General features: G+C 42.9%; 1 protein-coding gene across 1 annotated transcript; it reads left to right on the forward strand.

Annotated features, from left to right (window-relative positions):
* Nucleotides 1-2,721: 2,721 nt before the first annotated feature.
* PDE9A (phosphodiesterase 9A) lies at nucleotides 2,722-24,117 on the forward strand. Its single transcript, XM_010283512.1, has 12 exons — nucleotides 2,722-2,808; nucleotides 6,886-6,967; nucleotides 9,276-9,350; nucleotides 12,444-12,530; nucleotides 16,055-16,159; nucleotides 17,314-17,396; nucleotides 18,276-18,432; nucleotides 19,614-19,727; nucleotides 20,425-20,529; nucleotides 21,984-22,112; nucleotides 22,302-22,397; nucleotides 24,067-24,117. Exons 1-12 carry the CDS (start codon nucleotides 2,777-2,779, stop codon nucleotides 24,115-24,117), a joined length of 1,116 nt encoding a protein of 371 aa, XP_010281814.1. The 5' UTR covers nucleotides 2,722-2,776.
* Nucleotides 24,118-24,450: the final 333 nt, after the last annotated feature.

A 24,450-nucleotide genomic window follows, 5' to 3' on the forward strand; every position in this document is an offset into this window, starting at 1 on the left:
GAGATACAAAGATCCGCCTGCCACGGCCGGCGGGGAAGAGTTGTGCGTTTGCACTCTCCGGCACTTTATTGCGGTTGTAGGGAAGGTAGCATACCCAGCGCTGCCGTGCCGTGCAGGTGAACTGAATTCACTGGTCCCCAGACAAGGCTTCCTGCTGTAAGTGGGTCTCGCCGCTGATGGAAATAGCAGCAGATGTAGCAATTTGCTGCCATTCTGCCTGAGCGCTTGTGATCCCATCTCTAGCAGCCTCAGCCTGTGGGGAGGAGCTCCCTGGGTTGTCTGCCTACAAGTGCACCCATCTGCTTGAAATTGGATTTTCAGAATTTGCAACAGAGCCAAATACGCATAATTTTGAAATAATCCCAGGCTTTCATGTTTAAAAAGCAAAACTGTGAGGGGAAGGGAGTGTCCAACCTCCCTACTTGAGCCGGGCTCCCGGAGGTTGCTTTAAGAGACGTGTTTCAGTGCTGGATTCAGCCCAAGGATTTCTTTAGACAGCACAGGGTCTTTTCAGAAGGTATTTCTTGCTGCAGAATGATATAATGGGCCCTTAATCAGTGCACATGACAAGGCCATTTATCATTTGTGAACCAAATGTGAAAAGAATTGTGCTTTTGTTTTGCCTTTTCTCCCACCTCCTTGAGAGATCCCTTTTCCACCACTTCCACGTGTGATCTCCAGGATTCCTTCCCCAGAGGGAATATGTGTGTGGGGGTAAGCGCTCATGACAGCGCTACATCTGCACCTCATGTAAAAAGTTCTCAGCTTCCTTCCCGTTACCGCCTAGAGACCACATCACAGAGATGTGTTTTTAAGGAGCCGAATTTTTTAACTGATTTTTAAGTCCCATCTAAAGCTTGTGACTTCCCCTTGGAAAACGCATCCACGCCAGGCAAGCACTGGGAGTGTTTAGTCCTGTGGCTTGACTTATTCTGCTCCAGTGTTCACACCGCAGCCCACTCAGGAGTAAGTAAGCTGGCAAAAACCTTTTACAATTTGTAAGCATCTCACATCTACCTTAAGAAAATAATTATGTAAATTCTCTGCTCCCCTGGAGAGGTTTTGGAAGAAAACTAAAGAGATGCAATAAGAAAAAATGCTCAGGGCTGCCATTTTGCACCGTAACTCCTTTTGTCTCTGCAGTTGCCTGTCCCACTACCCTGTCGGTCTGATAACTGTGCTTTGCTCTCACTGCTTCAAATAGGCACCGGCCACCATTTAGACAGTTTGGCAAATAGGCTACCCATGAATTTCTCCTGGATGAATGCAGCGGGGTGGTACATAGCAGCGCAGGGCCTGCAGGTCAGCTGCAGCGGAGCATTGGCCTTTGAATGAATACCCAAAAAAGTGCAGCCAGATATCCAGAACGAAGATACTGAATAAGCAGGACAGCGTCTTGCCTGTATCATCATATTGCGATCACCCAGAGAAATTCCTTGTAACAATGCTAGACAAAAAAACATCAGCTTGGAAATGGGATTTTTAAGTGGAGGGTATCCCTGTAATCAAGCATAAATCAAAACCCTTTCCCTTTCCCCTCCTAATATGCGGCATTCTGGACTCGGTTCATATACCCCTCAGGTTTTCCCCCCTTTCCCATTTCCAACAGCAACCTTTGTTGTTACTAGCATAAAGAAAACAAAACTGAGGTCTCTGCTTATCTGCAGAGTTGCACCCTTCCAAAGCAGTTTTTTATCACTTACATGCTACCCTCCAGATAAGTGTGACTTTGACTATTATTTTCTAAGAAAGTGACTGAATACTGATTGTACGATTGCACATTCCCTCGAGTTCCCTGAACCACAGCTTGTCCGCGCAAACAATGAGTTCAGTAAACAAATGAGCTGTGAAATGATTGCATGTGAATGACATGTACTTAATAAATGGTGCTGTATTATGTCCTTGAGCATGCTGATAGTTCAACAAGAGGGAAAGAAAAGGGAAAATATTCTCATCCTTGCACTGCGTTAGGTTCTCACGGCTAAGTGGAATGGAGTGCATTGCTGCATAAACAGGCAATCAAACTTTTTGCCTTGTGGCTCTCATAATTACATGCAGAAGGGGAATATAGGATTTTTTTGTGCCGCATGCAGAAATAACCTTTGATTACAAAACTGATTGGCAAAAAGAAGTGACAGATCTTCAATACCTAAAAGAAAAAAAAAAGAAATCAATCGTTAGAGCAAAACTTTTCAACATTTCTCTCCCTCTCTCCTGCATTCTCACTTTGGTTTCTCTGAATCTAGCAATGCCTCTCAGAGCTCCTTAATGCTCTGTGCGAACTTTCAAATTAAGACCTTTTATCTTAATGGGAATTCTAATCCTACCGGGATGTGTTTGCCTAGCTGCACTTACCATCCCATCACGGGAGGGGTTTTTTTCTCAGGATTTCCTTTGATTTGTGGAATCAAAGCAGAGGAGTGAAGGCACCAGAACAGCTGACTGCTGATAACAATCGTGGAAAAGCTGAGATGTTATAGATGTTCTGTGAATTAAAATACTGCAGCTATTATCTAAAATTGGCAGCAGAGAATTCCTATGGGTTTTCAAGATATATCACTTTGGCAGCACCTGCATCTGTGAGAACCAGGGCAGACTGTAAAAGCTTGCTGGCTCACTGAATAACCCCACCGTTAAAGCCCTTTGAAATTTTGCACAATTGTGAAATGAGATCCTTTGACTTTCGCCATGGTAACACCCCTGTTGTTTTCCTTTGTTGACAGTGGAAGGCCTGAAAGTAGTGGAGATTGAGAAATGCAAAAGCGACATTAAAAAGATGAGGGAGGAAATGGCAGCAAGAAGCAGCAGGTAAGTTCTGCTTCGGACCTAACCAAAGAAATAAGCATCTGGTTTCAAACCCTAATGCAGCATTTCTGCAGAGTTGACTTACCTTCTGGACTTAGCAGTAAAGAAGCAAGGCAACCAATAACATTAAGGACAGTGGCTTTAATTTAACATTGGAAGATCTATGGCCACTCATCAATTAGAATAGCTCGGACCATGGAAGTAGAGAAAAAGGTCTTGCAACAGAGAGTTATTTTTCACCATACAGAATGGGAGTTCTTCATCCAGATTCACTGGGAGAGAGGGAATAGGAAAAGAACTTCTGTGAAGTGTGGTGTTTGGTTGGGAACCAGCTAACACTCGAATCAGGTCCAATATATTCTGGGAAAATATCAAATAAATATGTAGCAGCTCTTCTAATTATGATCTCATGCTATTATAAAACATCCATTTCAAATTCAACAAGAAATTGGGAATTTATTTTCTAATTCAAGGGCTCACTGTGATTATGAAGCTTGGTTTCGCTGTAATTAGAAAGCAGCAGAAAAAATTGCCTTTTGTACAGTATGCGGTCTCGGTTGGAAAGTCTGCCCCTGTGTCACTGAAATACATACCCCATTAGGACAAACAAATCATCACACTGAGATTATGAATGCTTCTGGGAAGGTTGCTGAAGAGGGATATACCGCGTTGCTCAAAGTATGGGTGAAGGGGATTTTCCTCAGCAAATGTAACTATGCTGCCTTGACAGCCTCTCTCTTTTTCATCATTTGGGGTCAAATTCTCTGACCTTTAATCAAAGCTTTTTCTTATTGAGGGCAATGGGAGATTTGCTAAAAGAATTAGGCTTTATAATCACTCGCTTTTATAAATTTTGCTATCCAGATACGTCAGGAGGCACAGTGTTAATAAATTCCTATTAAGTCTAAGGCCAAATTCAGCTGTCATACTTGCCTAAATGCAGAGTAACATTATTAACCTCAGATCTGCTCCAGATTTATACCAATAGGATAGTTTGCAGTTTGCCCTATGATTTGCATCATTTCTCGTTCAGGTGTGTGAGGAAATCTCATTAGAAGAATCAGAGCTCAGATTGGCAGCAAATGCAAAAACATGTACACTGATTTGTGCTGGGTGTGATGTGAATAATGTGTGTGTCTGTGCATCTGTCTTTACTTTTCCTTAACTGTTTTAGGGAGCTGGGAGAGCTGCGTTTACAAGCACAGTGATGCACAGGCAGATAGGGAATTAAAACCAAAAAAAGAAGTTATGGCAACCTCACATTTGCCCAGTTGCCGCCACATGCATAAGGAAGTTTGAGACTGTCCCAGCAGCAGCCATGACTCATTCCTGTCCCAGACCTTGCCACCTTACAATCTGTATTTTGTAGTATAAACAGCCATCTGTTAACAAGAAAAACAAGAATGGGGAGTGCTATGTCTGCCTAGTGCAGATGGCTCCAGTTGAGGTGTAGTCTTCACCGGGGGCTTCTAGTAAGATATGACAGCCACCAAAAGCCAGAGACCAGCAGGGAGTGTGATGCTGGAAAGTTGTGGTAAAAACCGGTGCCGTGCTCAGCAACAGGTAGTGCTGTGGGCACAGATGCCTAAGCTAGTGTGCTCTGAGCTCACACTGCATAGCTGCTCTCACTGAAGCAGGAGCTTAACTCGCTCTGCTCAGCATCACTTTGTGCCCTATCGATGTGGCAGCTACTTGTCACACCTATTCTTGATTGCCTTGAGCTGCGTCTTCCTCCTTTTGACTGCACAAAATCTCCTCCTTGCACAAAATTTTGCCCTTGATTATCTGTACCATAAGGGCTTGGGTGTCATAGCAGCAGCTAGGTGTGGCTAGGTTCAGTGTATAACCAGGGGTGGCCACGAGTCACCTCTTTTTGCTGTAAGAGTGAGGAGAGGATGCTCCTTGGTGGCTCGCCATGAGATGGGACCTCATCGGGAGCTGCTGAGGAATGATCTGTGGTTCCCTATTCCTGAGCGACCACAGCTCTGCAAAAGACATGCCACTAGCCCGTGGTGACCCCAGCTTCAGGGTACTTCACCCCCGAGCAGCTGAGCAAGCTCTTTCCCATTGGCTTGAGATACATGCATGCTGTGGGGGGAACAGGGCATCCCAGGGCAAGTGGAAATGGTTTTGCCCCTAATTAGACTTGTCATCCCTTGTGCAATGTCATTTGATAGATAATGCATTACAGTTGCAATTAGGGATCACACCTAAATTTAGTTAATGTACATAAGTATGTGTGAGTGCATATATTCCTTCAATCATATCACAGTATACATAGCTGTATTCTTGTGTGTTTACATACTCTTACATTTGCTGTTACCAAACGATAGAGTAAGGATGAACAGCTAGGTTTGTAGAAGTCATCATGCACAGTGAATTGTGCATCTCTCCTAGTCAGAAAAGCAAAGCAGCCCCACTTATATACCCTCAAATTGCTTTTTTTGCTAGTTTACTTTTTGCACTCACCACTGGCAGATGCTAACAACATTATGCTGTCGTTTAAAATCATGATCATTTTCAGATACAGTTTTACATTTGTAAAGGTCTGATGCATCCTGGCTCAGGTGTGTTCCCCAGTGTGGCAGGATGAAGGCTTCGATGTCTTACTGGGAACTAGAGGTAGTTGGCTGACCCTCAGCTAACCCTGGCAGCCAGCTCCAATTAGGGCAAGGAATGCCCCAATTTCGTTATTTTTACCCTACTAATACCCCTCACAGTGGAGTTTTGAGGAAACAGCTTTAGAAACAATTAAGTCAACTTTTCACCAACGGAGAATCTCCTTAAACAGAGCAGGAAAAGACACTGAATGAAGCCAGCTGACCACTATGAACTGTAAGATGACATAACTTCTGCAGGATTCAGACAACACCATCAGAAATGATAGCAGACATCAACATTAAGAGGAGAAAAGAAAAGAGACCCAGACCAATTTCCAACAGAGAAGCCCTAGGAAGTCATGCAAGATAGAATATGCAAAATAATGGAAAAAAGGGACAAATAAAGTTAATGGAATACTTTGGTTGACTTCTTTTGGGTGGTTTCATTTAGCCTCATTTGGCAGGAGGCTTGAAAAGTGAGAAAGGATAATCCAAATGTTAGGGCTACAACGATACATGCAAAATGCAAGCAGATCAACCTCACATGAGAGTTATTAAAGTTCATGTGACCAAAGACCTGGGAAACATGTCTTGAGTTAAAGCACCACCATTGCCATGGGTGATACCACAGAGGTCTTAGTTTTATTGTAACTCCTGTGGCTGTAAGTCAAGAAACTGCTCTCACACAGCAGTGCAGCCACCTAGATGTTCTGCAAAGGCTGTAAGGCTGGTGTGCACCTCCCACTGTCATGGTCCTCTGCTTGCATGGGATAGCATAAGCTTGGCTCTTCCACATTGTAGAGGAAGGAAGAGTGGATAACTGGCAGTTGGTGCTGTGTTAATAACCAGGCAAGTATTAACTACTTGTAATTGCTGGCAGCGGCTCCTTTCCTCCAGGACCGGGGAGCCAAGCAGACTGTGTCTGCCGAGCCTGTGCCTCACTGCTGTTGTCCCACCTGAAGGGCAGAAAGCAAGACGTTCATGCCATCAAAATGGACGGTCTTACCCAAGCTTTTACGAGGCCTGGATCTGGTCTGCGATAAGCCATGGGCTCAGTGGGTGCCTAGGCTAGTGAATGAGCACAGGCGTGCCAGTGTCCATGCTCAGCGTGGCCCCTGGCAGGGCTCTGCCATCCTTGGACAACTGTGCCGCCACGGACAGCAAGCTGCTCACTGAAAGGAAAGTTGCTTGGTTTAGACAGAAGTGATTGTGTATCCATGGATACATGCCTAAAGACAGATGTTCCTCATGTGTATTCACATAGATGGAGAAGGGACGACTGGGGTGTTGCACAAGGGGAGAAAATCCTAGAGGATCACACTTTTAAAGCATTTGAGCAACACCACATTAGAAAGAGAGAGGTTGGGGAGTGGGGTAGTTCTCCGAGCAATACCTAGTGAGAGACCAGAGTACTTCTGGCATTTTTTGAGGCACTGTGGTTCTGTTCCTACAATGTTAAGAGCTGAATATTTCATTTCAGGACTAACTGTCCCTGCAAGTATAGCTTTTTGGACGAAAACAAGAGGCCGACTCCCCGCCGTGATGTACCATCCTACCCAAAGGTACCATGCAATGCTTGCTCTTCCCGGAATCCTACCACATGCTTGCCATCCTCACAAGTGCTGGTTTACAATGCCTGACTCCCTAGCCATCTACCTCCTAGTTATTCTAAATCCAGGGCCTGCTCCAAAAATCCTTGAAGCCCATGGAAAAAGCTGTCGTTGCCCGCGGTGACTTAAAGTTGGATCCTCAGTAGTCTTTAATACTTGCAAACTCATTAGTGTTTGAAATGTTAATGAACATTTTGCATTCATCAACATTTAACACTCTTTTGTCTAGTTATATTTGTTTATTCTCCACGCTCATAGCAAACAATCAAAAATAGCCTATAATGTTGTACTCTAATTGAAAATAGCACTGCTGCCTGTTTTCTCCTAATGGATTATTTTTTAATTTAAAAAGTAATTTATGGGATGCTTCACCTAGGGAAACAAACAGAAAAAGCAACATTGGATTCTCTCCAGAATGATTCATTGTCCCTGTGAAAATGAGTTAGTGTATTTGCTAGAGAAAACAGTAATGCTTGAAGAAAAATGTTTACTGGGCAAGTACAAGTACAAATCCACAGTGATGAATGAGGCTGAAACCATGAAGCACACAGGATCTTTGGTCCTGGCACCAGCAGTCTTTGCCCACAGGAATTATTCAAAGCTACCAGGTTACATCTGCTCAGTGCCCGGCTCACACCTTCACAAAACACCAGCTCACACATGTGCAAATCATAGTTTGACAGTGGGCATTTGCTTGCACACATCAATGCTGGCTCAGCCACTTTGAAGTTCACATGGTCCCCTGTGATGCAGGTGTATGATATGGATGTGCATCCTTGCATTTTTGTCTTTAGAGCCTTACAGAGCAACAAATTATACGTTCCGCTGTTTATTCTGCTCTGCCTAGCAAAAGTGACCTCTAGGTCTCTGAAGTAGACATCATGAGACTTACATGTCTTTTAATTAACTTTTGCCGAAGAGGCTTGTGGTCCTGACACTAATGCATGTCTTCTCAAAACATCTCAGTTCTAAACCAGATTTTTTCCCTTGATAAGTATGTATGTCAGACCAAACTTGGAGGTACTGCCATGATATTAGGATCTTGAATTAGCAAGTGCTACGAAGAGTTGTACTGACTGACTGCAGAGTAAAGTGTTAGTCTGTATTTCTGTGTTATCCCTGGACCAAAGCTCAAAGGACTTTTGGTTTTAGGAGTTTGTATTCTGTTTGACAGATTTGTGAAATTTGTTATCAGTTGTCAGGTGCTAGATTTGTGCAATGTCAGTGAGGTTGGAAGTGGTGAGTATAACCGAAAGAAAATGTCATTACAACACTATTATCAAACAACAAATCTGTACTGCTAATTCCCAGTTTTCTTGCAGAACATCATATTAAATATCCATTATATATGCAAATGCAAAAATCATTGCCTTCTGAAGAAGGAAAATTATTTGTCCTTGGATTAAGTATCAACAATTTGATGGCTCAGAAAATTTCGTTCACCTGCTCAGTACAGTAAGCCCAAACTAATTAGAGACAGCCATGGTAAATGGGCCAATTGAAGCGACAAAGGTTTTTGTGTCCCAGAAAGACTCTGATCAATAGAGTCTTGAAAAGACGAATAGGTAGAGTCCAGATCTCCCCTGGTCTTTTAACCCTCCACATTCCTTTTTTTCATTTTGTATACAAACTATAACTGGCTGCTGAACTTGATTTTGTTTTAAGCCTCTGAGTGGAATGATAAAAAATCACTTGAATTTTGCAGGCTGACAAACAATTTGAAAATGTGGGCGTTCTTGAAAAAATACTCAAAATGAGAGCATAAATCATCTGAAAGTAAATATATCATACCCACCAGCTAATTTAACACTGTAAGCATAGACACTTCACACCATCCAGCCATGAATGGCTGTATGGAATGTTGTTGATGCTCTGCAGACAGCAGAACCAGTGCATCCAGGGATGGATATGTGCTCCGTGCCCTTTATATCTGCGTGCTGGATTTACCCACAACCCCATCCATAAGAGCTCTGCTTTCCTCCCTTTTCTCCCAAACCCTCCACCTCCCTGCTCCACAAGCATTTCCACCGATCAGTGGCCTGCCAGCTGATGCCGTGGGCACCTGGTGTGATCATGAGCAGCCGGTGGGAAGGGTGAGGAGGGTTGGGCAGGCAGTGGGAGATGTCAGGTGCTGTCTCCTTGGGAAATATGGCTGAACCCCATGTGAATGGAACCCCGGGAGTCCCAAGGACATGCCAATAACAAATCCCACGCCAGGGTGGGGGACCCTTACTTACGCCAGCTGCCTTTTTGTCTGCAGTACATGCTGTCCCAGGAGACCATTGAAGCACTTCGGAAACCAACCTTTGACGTCTGGCTGTGGGAGCCCAACGAGGTAAGGATGCCACGTTAGCTCGGTTAGCACTCTCTCTGAGAGACAACAAGGCCAGAAGAGCCCTTTGAGATGGTCTGCAGGGTTTTTCCCCTTTTCTGCCCCTTGCTCTCTATACTTAATTATTTTCATATCACACCAGAATACAGTACTTTTTCCTAACAGATGCCAGATAGATGATGCTGATTATCATACCCTGACTCCTCTTTATTTTTTTTGTTTAATCTCTTCTAGTAATGTCCTGTAACAACCAGTGCACTATCATTAGTGCCACATGAGTTTTATCCGAACAAATTGATCCCTAGGAAAGTGTATGCTTAAGCACATCATCAATAATTCCGCTCAAATCAATAAAGCAGCGTGCTGCAGTGTGAAGCCAGGCAGAGGTGCATGCATTGATTCACACCCTTTTAGGTGAGGGGTTTTCTGCAGTGTATTCTGAAGATGTTGCAAAGCCGCATGCACAGCCTATTAGTATTATTGCTTCATTTTCTTATTTTTCTTACTGCTATTAATATTATTCATTGTTCATCAATTGTATTGCAGAAGGTTCTGGAAGGCCCATGTGTAAACCTCTGTAGAAACACGAAGGAGAAGGATGTTTCTATAATGGCCTGCTTATAATATAATGTAACACTAGATTCAGCAAATACAAGCAAATCTCACCTAGGAAAAATGTAAGGGAGAACAAGACTAAACCAGGATTTTAGTGTCAGATTTTTCCCAGGGGAAGGATTGGGTGGGTCTAGCAGCACCTCCAGCAGCAATCACCTTAATTACCTTCTCAATCAGATATAGTGCATACAAGAGTCATTCTGTCTCAGCACCTGTAGATCAACATGACAAGGAAATACTGCATACCCCATCCACAGTAACAGCATATTTCCTTCAGGATATTTCATCATAGAGTAACAGAAGGACTCTCTGGGGGCTTTAGGTCCATCTCCCATTCACAGAGGCTGGCAGAGCTTCCCTTGGGTGGTCCATGCCAAGCTGAGGCTGGTGGTCTGCAGTTACTGCTCCCTCTCCAGCTCCTTTCCTCTGTACCACAGCCATACAACTGCTCAGGCACAATGGCTCGCCCCCAGCTTTTTAGATGCCTGTCAGGTCTTTACGAGGGAGATGAATTAGCAGGAGAGAATTATGACCTGCCAGGTGGACCATAACACTGTTGGCTCATTGTTGTTCTGACTATTAAGAAAGAATAGGGAGAGACAAAACCCAATATCCACAGATTCTTGTGTGCTGAGGCATAGTGTTTTAGCACAGTAACTCATTCAGAGTACCAGGAAACACTATATGGTGGCATGAACAAGGCTAACAAGAGGGTGTGGAGATTAGACATGCCCTGCAAGGAGGAGTGCTGCTCAGAAATAAGATACAAGCTCTAGTGAGCTGAGCACTATATGGGTTTATCTAACCTTTTAGCTCTGATTTACGTTTACAGAGAATATTTCAATTCTGTCAATGCTTGTTTAGCAATGAGCATTTGCCCACACGCTTAATGTGGGGCAGGCAGGTTATAAACCATAGTCTCCTGTAAGCAAATTAATAATGTGCTCTGCAGTATCTCAGTAAACAGAGCTATGCAGCAAGCTTGCGTTCTCTTTCTCAAATGCCCGCTCACTTTCAAGCCTTAGAAAAGTCCAATATTCAAGCTTTTGCTGTTGACCAAGAAAGGTAAAAATGAAAACTGAGATTCTCATGTGTTCAGGAGCAGGAGCTTTGGCACCCAGAGTCACCGTGCCACTCACCCAAAGTTCTCTTGGCAACACCTGGAGGGAGACAGAGATTTCTGAGGGTAATTCAGCCCTTCTGGATCAAGTTTATTGTCTCGGAAAGTCTTTTCTGAAACTATTGCAAAACATATATTCTACCTCAGGGACTAAGAACAAGACAAGGTGGCCTGCAGAAAAATGCTGTCCATGTGATCTGAGCACAGTTCAGCTCGTGACATTGTCCCTCAAGTCTTGCAGGAAAGTCTCTTTCTTCCTGTTCAGCTGACTCAAAACCAGCCCTCTTGTTACTGCATGAACTATGTATATTCCCTGGATAAATATAAAGTTTCATTAGATTAAATCATTTTTTCAGGAGAATTTTTAAGAGCCTAAATAACAGAACCCTAATTAAAAATGTCTCCAAGGCCATATTTGTGACATTACACTCATCATGTTAAAACGCCTGGATCAGTCTACAAGTCTAAAAACTGTGTCTGCTAACGTAATGGATACATTTCATCCCCTGTGGATTTTGCCTTCAGAAATGGGAATGCAGATGCCTAAACTCCTGAACGCCTGGAAGTCTGTTCATTTCTGACTGGTGGCAGCTGTTAAGTGCCCAGACACATCAGATTATCAATACTTTTCTTTTGCAATATTTTCAAATCCAGAAGGTTTGCTGAGAGTGGTAGTACTAAACTATCTGCGTCCCCCTTCCTACCACAGAGCAGATGTTGTCTCAAAAGACCAGCCTGCCTTTACATTCAGATATTGGGATTCATAGTTACAGTTTACGGGAGTGGATGGTCACAAACATGCTGCAATTTTGTAGGGTTGTAACTGGAGAGCTTTTGCTAAACAAAAAATCTGAGTTAGTGGAGTTAGGAACTCACGAGATGTCACAAAGAAAGAAGATATTAACACTTATCTAGAATAAACGTTTCTTTAAGTATCTCTTATTTTCTGCTGTCATTTTCTATACAGCTAGGGCCTGATCCATTTCTGAACAGCTAGGGCCTTCGGAGTCAGTGGAAAAACTCCCACTGATTTCATAAGAAAAATGGCAATACTTTTTGGTGAGAAGGAATTGCTATGATACACATGAACCAGAATTACTGAAGAGAGCTGGTGTGATTCAAAGCCTTGCGCAGAACCTATGAAGTCAACAGCAATCTGTCTACTTCAAAAAGCTTTCAGAACCTCTCTGTCTCCCCTCTTGCACTCTCTTTAATCAAGCAATCTTTGAACAACTTTCTTTCATCTTAACAAGAGGGCTCTACAATTATTCGATGCTTGCAAGGAGGAAATTCATTCTGCAATGTATCATAAAATAAAGTAACATTTACCAAGCCAATAACCTATCTGTTCCTGGCTGCAGATGCTGAGTTGTTTGGAACATATGTACCATGATCTTGGCTTGGTAAAAGACTTCAACATCAATCCTATCACGTTAAAGAGGTGGTTGGTAAGTATTTCAAATTCATGATATTTGCAATTTTTCAAATTCAAAAATCAATAAACAAAACATTTAGTCATGGAATTAACTTGATTTACATGAGTAATCCCACTGAAAGCAGTCAATCTACACAAATTCTTAAAATTTAAGTACTTCAGCAAATATTTGCATTCTTGTGGTAACAGATGACTTTTTTTAATGTTTTACATTTGTTTGCTGAGCTTTTATTACTGAAAGCATTTCATTTCTGGTGAATGCTCTTGGTACCTACTGTAAATGGAGATGAGTGTCTTTAGATATGGCAAAAAAAAGACAGTATGTGCAATAATCATTAGATGTCCTAAATCACAGTGAGTAAAAGAGCAAGGCAGGAAGGAAAAGGAGTTGCTGAGGAGTTAAATAACTTTCTTTGCCTTCATCTTCAATGTGGAGAACATTGCAGAGATGCAAGACATAATAAAGATAAGATCATACCAAAATTAAGATGTCTAAAGAAGAAACACTGGAGTATTTAAAAATCAATAAGTTATCAGGTCCAAGGGAGACCATAAGAAAGAATTTGCTAAAAAGCTGAAGAATATATTGGCTTTCTCAGAAAAAAACATCATGTTCCTAGAGAACTGTAGAACAGTAAATATTTGTTTAAAAAATATCTAGGGATACCCTGAAGAATTATGGTTAGTAAAACTTACATGTCTACCCAACAAACTGATTGAAACGATAATTAAAAAACATCATGATGTGAAGTTCATTATACAGATGTTTCACATGATTCTTTTAGCAAAGGATTGTATCTCACTAATTGTTTCTGATTACCTGAAGAGTATGGGCAGAATAGAAGAAACTGTTTTACACGGTTGATGCAGACTCCCAGAAAGGCATTGACAAATTCCACAAGTTCAGAAGGCATCTAGAAAACACAAAGCAAAACACTGGATTCATCATATCACAAAGTACAGCAAGGGCAAAAAGCACCTGGGGACCAGCGTACGCAGGGCAGTGACTGCCCCTGCTTGGTGTGCTGCTGCTGGCTGAAGCCACCAAGGTGTTATGCTGATCAAACACTGGAATAAGGGGTAAAATGGACTGATGTTACCATGTCTCCATAGAAGGCATAAGTCTTACCTGGAATTTATACCTAGTACTGGTTAAGTCCGTTTAGAAAAATGGTATGACTACAGTAAAGGAGATATTTAAAGGAGATACTTAAAGGAGATGTTGCAACAGGACAAGGGGTAATGGTGTTAAACTAAAAGAGGGTAGATTTAGACTAGATATAAGGAAGAAATTTTTCACAATGAGGGTGGTGAAACACTGGCACAGGTAGCCCAGAGAGGTGGTAGATGCCCCATCCCTGGAAACATTCAAGGTCAGGTTGGACAAGGCTCTGAGCAACCTGATATAGAATCATAGAAACATAGAATGGTTTGGGTTGGAAGAGACCTTTAAAGGCCATCTAGTCCACTGCCCCTGCTGTTCAACAGATCAATTGAACATCTAGTTGAAGATGTCCCTGCTCACTGCACGTGCGGTGGACTAGATGACCTTTAGAGGTCCCTTCCAACCCAAACCATTCTATTATTCTGTGATTCTATATAAGAAATGATCGGACCTAGGAAATCTCTCCCTGAAGAAGGCAGATGAAAAGCTCAGTATTGTTGACCTTAGAAAGCAAATGAAGAGAAGGGATGGGATGAAACCCAATACAATCAAGGCTAGCACAGAGTAGATAAAACTACTATAAAAATAAATAGAGAATTTCCTCCTCCTGTCTCACAGCCTGAAAACATGGGAAACAAGGTGATATGTCAACACACATCAACATGCCACCCACACACATTACTGCAGGCAGCTTCCTGTTAGCTTGTATCTCCAAGTAATTTGTTACCACTAGCATTTAAGACAGCCTTGTTATGAACAATGAGGGGAGTTTATTATGTATTTTTTACAAAGGTAAGACAGAGTGAGATTTCCTTTCTTAAACACTAGCTTTGCAGAAAGAAAGATGATTTTAAAAAGCCCCAGGGACTCTGCTTCAAACTATAATACTCCCCCAGGCACAGCATGGGCACCAGTTTGAACTTAAGTGGATGAGAAAAAGCCACCTCATGCATATGCTTTCTTTCTTGCTCCCACATCCACTGGCTACAGAAATGTTCCAGAAAGGAGAGGAAAGGATGACTAATACAACTCAGTGACTCCAGCCCTTCAGTGCTCTGAGTCAGGAGTCCTCTGGGATGCTCTGGGCTCCACTGCTGGATGTATACATTACATCTGTGCAGTGCTGGATGGTGCTTGGGCATGACCACGGCGTCCATGTGGAGGCTGTGCAATACTGCCCACCACCTGTGAGCCTGGCTGTCAACCATATTGTGCCATTAGATATTCATTTTAAAACCGTGTAATATATTTGTAAAGTCCTTGCTGCAGAATGATCTGAACAGCTTTTGCAATGAAGTCCCCCAATATTGAGTAAGCACTGAAAACCCACAGTTCTCTTGACCTCATCCAGAGCTTTGTGGGTTCCTAGAAGTCAGGTCCCAGGTTGAAGGGTTTGATCCTGATGGGGCTTGGGGGATCTTGAAGTAAATTCACTAGCTGGAGAAGGGGACATGAATTCTGTCCATGTCATTCATTCAGGCTCGGTAATTGAAACACATGCATAAGGGCTCTCTAGGGTCCAGGCTAGGGAAGAATCAGCAGAAGGGGTCCAGCAGTGCTGCTGATGCTTGCCTGTTCTGTGCAGGGCAGGATACCAAAGGCTACCCAGTGCACTGGAGGAATGACTGTGGGATGTGTTAACCCAGCTGTGCCAGCTTCACTCAGCTAGCCTGGCTGACAGTAGCAAGGACACATGGAAAGACAGGATTTAGCTTGCATTTGTAATGAGGGCACATAGCCAGGATCTGTAGAAAGTTAAAACACACAAAAATCAGTCTCATGTGCCTATATGGCTGAATCCCTTCCATGCTGTCTCGCATAGGAAATCCACACAGATACGCTAGTGCATGTGCATTCACATCTTCACTTTGCCAAGCAACACATCCCAAAGTGCCGCCTCTGAGCATTTGCAAACGAAATAACAACTACATTTCAACCCTGAAGATTTCAAAGCTGCAATTTGCATTCAGCGGGATGTACTTTGAGTTCTTTACACACCCCACAGTCATCGTTTAACCACCACATGGTTTGAAATACAAATTCAGGACGAGAGCACAGGGTCCTATCTCAAGATTGAGATGCACTTGCAGCTGTGCTGGGATGTTTACCCATTGCTAGCTGGTATGAGAGAGAAGTTGCTATGAGCTTTACCTGCTGACAAATTCTCGAAAGGCAGTAATCTCTCTCACCTCCCCCAGGAAGGCGGAGAGTGTCAGAGGACCTTGTGCTGTCACTCTGTCCTAGCAGAAAATAATACTGGGCTCCTGTAGGGATATACAGTGCTTCCAGAGAGGCTGGGAAGTGTATGTAATCATGTTTTTACAAAGAGCGAGCTCTTCTGTCTCTGACTGCTTCATTACCTCTCTCTGCAGCTGTGTATTCATGACAATTACAGAAACAATCCTTTTCATAATTTCCGGCACTGCTTCTGCGTGACCCAGATGATGTACAGCATGATCTCGCTCTGCAGCCTCCAGGTATGACCCCACCTCAATAGTATCACTCAATTTCCACCATGGGGCACATGTTCATCCACTGAGCACCACGACACCTGTGCCACTTTTCTTGCAAAAGAGGTCACCAGCTTGCTGGCAAGTGATGAGCTTTGCAGTAGCTGCACTTGTTCAGTCCCTGGAGAAAGGAGGAGCGGTGTTGCATTTCCACCTCTGGCTGCCCACTCAGTCACCCCATCCCAGACCCCAAGCACCTACACAGCTTTCTGAGGCTGCTGGGAAGCTACCTTCACCTCCTGGATATCCCCAGTTTGTACAGTGAAGATCTTTTGATGCTTTGATAGCATGAAACGTCTATGAAGCAGATCCAAAAGCCTACTAAATTATGGTCTGTGGATATAGTCTTCATCTGTGACACAAAATGTTCCCACAACAGATTTTCTCCAAATGTGTGCTTGCACCTAGGTGAGCTACTGCAAATAATGCCTTGCATGTACTGTATGCAATATTCACATTTGTCCTGTACTTTGTCCAAAACTATAGGCATAATTTATTTTCATTGACTGGATAACCAGTGTTTATGTATTAATTTCATTTCTGTACAAACCAGATTTTATTTCATTTAAAAACCCCTTTCTTCTTCATAGTTAAACATCTCAGTTAATGGCCTAAGTCTATTTTCTTGCCAATAAGAGTATGAAGAAAAACTTGCTTTAACGGCAGTTCATCCTATTGAGAAGCTGTGGGAATGCAACACTTTTTTTTTCACTCTTTTAATAACTTTAGTTGATGCAGAATGCAATGGCAACTATGCTATCTTCCAACCCTCCCTTAACTAATCAGGATGCTCAAATGACTTGTAAGAGACTGTACTAATATCTCAGTGCTTTTATATGATCTCTGCAGTAAAAGCAAGTTTCAAGCAAATTGCCTTCTCTGAGCTGCTGTTATTTAATGCAACAAAGGCAAATCTGAGTCATTTTTACTGGAAGGGAAGGCATAATTCTTTTTCTTGACTGAAGTAAATTGATCTATGGAAAAACACTTCATTTTGCCCAGATATTCATTTTGCATTTCTCTAAAAAGTAAATGTGGGTGGGTTTTTTACTACTTTTTATTTATGGGGATAAGGGAAGTAGAAATCGTAATAATACATTATACTGTTTTGTATTTTGCAGGAGAAATTTTCCCAAATTGACATCTTGATTCTCATGACTGCAGCAGTATGCCATGACTTGGACCATCCGGGCTATAACAATACGTAAGTCTGTCTCTTGCTTTCTGTTCCCTTAAAATTTATTGGGAAGATAATACCAGCTGGCATTTTTGGTAGATCAGATTTTCCTTCTCACAGCTTGAGCTGGCCATGACCTTCCCCCAAGGCCTTGCTGTTCACTCACACGTGGGCCAAGGCAGAGCTTCATGCAGAAAACTGAGGTCTTGGTTGGGGTTGCCAGCTGTCCTTGGCTCTGTAAAAGGAAAATGCTTTTTCACATTTCTATTCCAACGCTTTCCCCCACTCCTGAGAAAACAAGGTAAAATGTTCTACAGCTGAGAGAAGGGGCATAAATGATTATAGCTCCGTTGACTGAAATGGAATAATTGCACTAAAATGCAAAGGGTGATTTAACTTACACCTTATTTCATAATTATAAATAATGAAGTGCATATTATTCCATTTATTATCATGTGAGGAAATTAGAATTGTTGACCCATGGACACTTTTGTGTGCATGTATGTGTGTGTGAAAAAGAGAGAGAGAGAGAATCTAATTTATTTGTAGCCATTCATTAAATAAGGGCAGAACCCAATTCTGACTGGGATCAGTGAGAATCTGCCCGTTAACACTCGTGGGGGTTGAACGAAGCCCAGACATTTCCTTCTGTGTTTGTTCTATGTCATTTTAAGCTACAGAGACTTGGTAAAATTAAAAAAACAAACAAACCATACAGGGGAATAGTGCCTGAGATGATATTAAATTAATATCTATCTTCTCTAAAAATCTGATTGAGTATTAATCAAAAAACAAACTGTAGCTAATTGAATAAGTATACAAAAGAATGTAAATAAAAGTAAGCAGCATGATTTAGAGCAGCTGGTGTGTGTCTGCAGGAGTTCTCATTGTTTTTCTTCACATCAGCTATCAGATAAATGCACGGACTGAGCTTGCGGTACGCTACAATGACATCTCCCCACTGGAGAACCACCACTGTGCTGTGGCTTTCCAGATCATTTCCCAGCCAGAATACAACATTTTCTCCAATGTTGACCAGGACCAATTCAAACAGATAAGGCAGGTATGAATGCTGCTCCCATCTGTGTCATACAAACTGTTCCTGAAGACGTAAGCACGCACATGCTTCACTGCTGTACAATGCGAGTGAATCATTCTCACCAGAGGGTAGGACTGAAAAAGCCCCTCACACTGGAAGGATCCAAGAGGGATTCTTCAAAAATTTCCACAGCAGCACTCCCTGGAATGTCTTGCTGAGAAATAATGAGTACATCCTGTCTATTAAAGCCTATGACATTTTGGGAGTAGCTGTTTGTATTATTGAAGGAGCCAATTAGCTCTGACTGGGAAAGGATTAAGCTCTCATGGCAAAAGTTTATGCTTTAAGAGAACATTGTATTAATTTTAAGAGGGGCTTCAAAATGGGAAAAGATTTACAACAGCAGAGCACTTGTACTGTTGGAAGAGGTTCTGGTGGACCGGGAGTCATCAGTTATCTCTGAGACAGTGAACAATACTACAATTCCCATTAGAGAACTAAGGGACAAAATGCAGTCTTAGTTTCCATGTTACACCTTCCTTACACACCAAATGAAAAAGCAGACCAATGTAAGGGCTCAGATACCAATCTGGTTGGAGTTATTGATTCTGTCAGTGCATGAGAAGCAGGCATGGGTCCAAAATGGATAATCTGTATGAAAACCAACAACTTTAAATTAACCACGTTTTCCCATCATAAGCTCTGACTAGCAGGAGGATAGAGAGTTCCTTACACATTGGCTGCATCTGGGTATTTCAAAGCCCTTAATCCGAGGAGGATGAGCACAGAGGACATCCACATCTACTGATTTTTGTCTCTTTTCAAGGCCACTAAGAGTCAGCAGCAAAACCTATAGTGCTTTCCAAGGAGCCAAAAGTGGATCTTGGCAAACAGTGTGGCTTTTAACATGCTGTTGTACAGTTTGTTTTTCCACAATTTGTCAATCAGAAAGGAAAAACCTCAATGCCTCTGGAATAACACACCAGTGTTAGAGATCGATCCAACCATGATCTCCATACACCATGAACTCTTTATAACGCTCTTCAAGTTTGCTTGGTAGTTTCAAGTCAGAAACGTCCCTTGTCAGTGTTAACAATGTAATGCACCTGAAGCTTTTTGTGTGTAAGAAAGACTCTACTTTGCTCTGTAATAGTAGACTTTGTAAAGAGTGTCAAGTTAATATGTGAACATGTTTTCTTTGCTAGGGGATAATTACATTAATCCTGGCTACAGACATGGCAAGACATGCAGAAATACTGGACTCTTTCAAGGAAAAAATGGAAAATTTTGATTACTCAAATGAAGAACATATGACCTGTGTAAGGAGGTTTTGTAGATTATTATTTTTCTGTGCATAGTGTGAAAGTTTGTAGATTAACATTCAGTTGTTTAAAAACCAAGATTCAATATATATTATCAAAACCAAATCCTTCCTACATCCTCTGCCCCACCAAAAAGAATTAAAATTCAAAAGTGCTCTATATAAAATAGATTATTCCAGCTTTAGAAATCCTGGAGTCTCATCAAGAAAAAAAAAATATTTACTCTTCCAGGAGTAAATTTTTTCTGTATCTTTCAGGACACAAATTCTTACTGCTCATTACTGTGGTACAAAAAGTATCCACAAGAATACAAACTCCAGTCTCCGCTACTTCCTAATTCAGTTGTCTTTGATGTCCAAGGAAGCCTCTCCCCAGCTGCCCCTGAGTGCTCCACAAACAACTTCATGGTCATTTTGGCTGAATCTCTTCATGCAGCAGATAAGAGCATGTCCCACTGTGACACATCCCAGTGCTACAGACAGGGAAAACCGAGGCAGAAAGGGGATAAGTGATTTACACAGGGTAACTGAGAGAGTGAAAAAGAATCCAGATCATTTGAGACCTCGGATTTAATCCTGAAACTGTCCTTTCTGTTTGAAGACATTGCCTCCCACTGCATTGTAAAGACATAAGCTCTGGATAGGGGAAAAAGGGCTGGCAATGACTGCAGTATTAACATATTATTCTCCTTCAGCTGAAGATGGTACTGATAAAATGCTGTGATATCTCCAATGAAGTCCGCCCAATGGAAGTAGCAGAGCCCTGGGTAGATTGCTTACTAGAAGAATACTTTATGCAGGTAAGAACGAGGGAGAGATGCAGTTGCACAAATTGCTGCCCTTCCTGAAGCCCACCTCTGCTCTGCTCTGCCCAGGCTTGCTCTAGGATGGAAAGGCTTCTTTTACAGAAAACGGGAGAAGGATGTCAGCAAGAAAAGCTGTTCAGAAAGCAAACGAATGCAATTGACTGCAATTTGCAGATGAAAGACAATAGCAACCTAGAAATCCTAATACTGGCAGACTGAAGGTTGTTCTCTGTAAAGTGGTTGCCTTGTGAGTTTGTTTGACGTATAAATGATTTTTGAGCCAAAATGGCAAGAGCAGTGGCAAGAGAAAGCTGTCAAGTAAATGACATCAAATACCACACAGGAACTAGTTTAGCTAATTTTCACTGTGTGTGAACAGTTGCCTAAAGAGAAGGCAGACGATTTGCTGAGGTGTGCAAAGTCAGACTTGAAGCTCCCCAGACCACTGCTCCTCACTGGATTCCCAGCTGGACACAGTTTCTGATTGCTTAAAAAATGATCCCTGGAAGAACAGCCCTCAGCTGCCTTCAGCACATGGGCTCCCAAGCAGTGTGTATGTGCAGTGGAATCTCAAGGGACCCACAGCTGCAGTGCTCTGAAGAGGAGATGCCAGAGCTGTCTTGTGTGTTTTGTCTATACTTTGATAGAGTGCCTGCTAAGGAGGGCTTCTCACAAGAGGCAGAGACCTCAGATGACGTGTCAGAAACACTCCTCGCTCTACTGCATCTGCAGCTTTTTACTCAGAATGACAGTATCTGTGTGCCTTACTGTTTTGGCCACCCAGCAAAAGCACTACGTGCCAAAAGAATCAATAATTGAGAGATAAAGTCTGCTACAGGATTTCTTTTTTGCGCACACAGTCTGTGAATTCCTTGCACATGAACCCACATAGAAACAGTGAGTTATATGGTCAAGTGGGTAGCTCGGTAAACTCATTGAGTCAATGAAACTGTTCTCCATTGACCCAGCTTGCCAGAACTAGTTTTAATCGTTAGTAAAGAAGGATATATAATTTCTGGTTGAATACCCAAAAATAATCACTCTCTGGAGAATGATGAGGAAATCAAAGACCTATTCCTTCTCTTCCAGAGCAGCGAAAGTCATCGCCACCTTTCTGAATGCTCAGAAATATTTTACCTCACAAGTCCCATGGGTTTTCAAAGAGAACCAGGTGGCCTCATTGGCATGTAAGCCTGGAGGTGAATGCTTTCATGCCAGTGCTGTGCAGATGTAACCAGACAAAGTTCTCTTTATTCAGAGGCTTGCTCTCAACAAAGCAGGAGACATTGGCCAGAGGGAAGCATATTGCTATTCTGTGCTATCTTCAGACACCACTGAGATCTGTATTTGAAGGCCACTGCTTTTTAGCTAGTGATCTGCGTGGTACATTACTCTCCCCACAGGCTTCTAGCTAAGATTAATATTTGTTAACTCTGAATTTGTTCCAGAGCGACCGAGAAAAATCTGAGGGGCTTCCAGTGGCACCGTTCATGGACCGCGATAAAGTGACCAAGCCGACAGCACAGATCGGCTTCCTGAAGTTTGTTCTCATCCCCATGTTTGAAACAGTAACAAAAGTAAGTCACCCAAGGCCAGACGCAGAAGTGGAGTTGTGCAGAGCGTCAGTGTTTGCTCTGACAGGTGTTTAGTTAGCCAGAGAGACAGGGATGTACAGTTCACACCCTGTCTTTCATCTCATTTCTAGCACGTACAAGTTAATGAATACAAAAGGAAATGTTGATATTGTCTCTCTTGTTTTCACCTAGCTATTCCCAGAAGTGGAGGAGGTGATGCTCCAACCCCTTTGGGAATCCAGGGACCGCTATGAGGAATTAAAACAGATAGATGATGCTATGAAAGAGGTAAGTTCTAAATATCTCTTTGATAAAGAAAACACTATGATTGAATAAGTCAAACATTATAATTTAATAGCAGCTTAATTCTGAAACAGTAGGAATGCTTATGGCATAATCATGAGGAACACATTCATTACACCTGGCTAGAGAAAGGCGTGTACCATGAGCAGTAAGTCTGCGCAAGGGCATGCCCTTGCAGAATTGACCAGGGACCACACAAGTATGGCAGTGGGAAGGGAGCTGCTTGCAAGAGAGGAACCTCGAGACAAACCCCAGAGATAACCACCTGTGGCGAGTGTGTTAGCAAACACCTCTTCCTGGAGGGAGCTGCTTTCCCCTGGGAAGGAGTTAGCCTAGGCTAGATTTGGAGGAAAACATCCTGGGGTTGGGCAGTTCAAGGCACTGCACCACCAATGTGTAAGTTTATTTTCTGGGAAGAAACTTCCACTCATGTGTCTATCCCCAAGGATGTGCTTGAAATTTTATGAGGAATTACTCTCTAATACACAGCACCCAATAGGATTAAACACACAACAAGTGAAGTCATTTTATGGCCCAGGCTGAGTGGGAACCTCTATTTACAGGGCGTCTCTCATTTTAATGTGTAAGGCTTAGGGGAGGTAGGATGTACGTGTAACCACATTTGTTGTCTCTGACCATGTCTGCCTTGCCACAGGAGCCTGACAGGGCAGAGACCGAGGCCAGGCCCCGAGAGCAGTTGCCCCATGACTGCAGTGCAGCAGCCGGCGTGCTGGCCCGGCTCCCGCCGCGCCTGCCGCCTGTGGCACCGGGCCTGCACGCCTGCCTTGCACGCCTCTTCGAGTGCTTCCTTTTCCTGCCGAGGCAGACAACAGAGCCACCCCAAATGGCATCACAGTGTAGGGTTTTTCTGACACAAGCAAATTTATCATGTAGACGGGGTGCTATTAGTCACTCTGTCATTAAAATAAATTGGGAAGTGCCCTAGGGCACTAGTTGTGCTGATATTGTTTGATATGTGGGAAATGGAGGTTCATTCACTTGATCATCCTTGGCTGGATGAGGGGAATAGCAGCTTTCTGGTGTCGCTCCCACCTCCTTCCAAGTGCTTTGGAGGAAAAGCCTCCCACTAGCACAAACACTAAAGATGGTTAATCAAAAAGCACATGCTTTGATGCACTAAGTTATAAATCAGAAGAAAGTCTTTTAGGCATTCTTCAGTTTAAAGTGGAGCACTTCTCAAAGGAGGGAAGAAGACTCAAATATGACTGCCAGACTTTCCGAGTCCTATTCACCTTTCAAGCTGAGCTGAGGTTTTACTTCTGGTTTACAGAAGCTGTCAAAACAGAAATTTTGTACAAACTGATGGAGTTTAATTATGGTGTATTAGCACAAGAGGTCTTAGGAAAATAGAAGCTGCCTGAATTCAGAAATATCCTGAGACAAGAGGAGATAGTTAATAATAATAGAGCCTAGCACGGCCGATGACGAGAAACACCGAGTGCTGTTTACTCAGGACATACATCCAGACATGTTTGGATTAAACGGTGCCTGTGATATACCACACCACTGCCTATTATTTCCCGAGAAATGTCGCACATGCCTTGCGGAGAGATGAACGTTCAACTCACAGCAACAGTGGAAAGCAGTCCTGTGTGAGTCAGGGGTATTAATCCCACTTTGCTCTCCATTTCAGTTGCAGAAAAAGAAAAATGAAAGTTTGACCACCAGCAGTACCGAAAAGTGAGATGAAAAAGACTTTGAGCAAAACACAAGCCCTAAGGTTATTTTGGTTTTGAGAAATACTGTATTTGCCAAACAGACATGGTGGATCCGTCAAAATCCAACTGGGACCATGTATGCGGAGAGGTGGCGGGCACGGATGCCCTGCCTGCCTGCCTGCCTGGGTGCCTAGCCTACAGCCTGCAGCCTGCTCACGCAGGCGCTGCCGCTGTCGGGCACCAAGGGCTGCCCTCACTTCGGCATGCCCACTGCAGCCCCCCCAGCAGGTCTTCCCCTGCGGACCTTGCACAGGTTGCAGCATGGCTCAGATCTTCAGCAGGTTTCCCTTCTTGGTGAC

Source organism: Phaethon lepturus, unplaced genomic scaffold (assembly GCF_000687285.1).
Source record: "Phaethon lepturus isolate BGI_N335 unplaced genomic scaffold, ASM68728v1 scaffold49823, whole genome shotgun sequence".
Taxonomy (NCBI): Eukaryota; Metazoa; Chordata; class Aves; order Phaethontiformes; family Phaethontidae; genus Phaethon; species Phaethon lepturus.

Bases quoted from the DNA above. Each gene is read 5' to 3' on its own strand.
- PDE9A (XM_010283512.1), top strand. From the start codon at position 2,777: ATGAGGGAGGAAATGGCAGCAAGAAGCAGCAG. The intron at 12,531-16,054 runs GTAAGTATTTCA...CTCTCTCTGCAG, and splicing joins TCACGTTAAAGAGGTGGTTG to CTGTGTATTCATGACAATTA. The intron at 22,398-24,066 runs GTAAGTTCTAAA...TCTCCATTTCAG, and splicing joins TAGATGATGCTATGAAAGAG to TTGCAGAAAAAGAAAAATGA.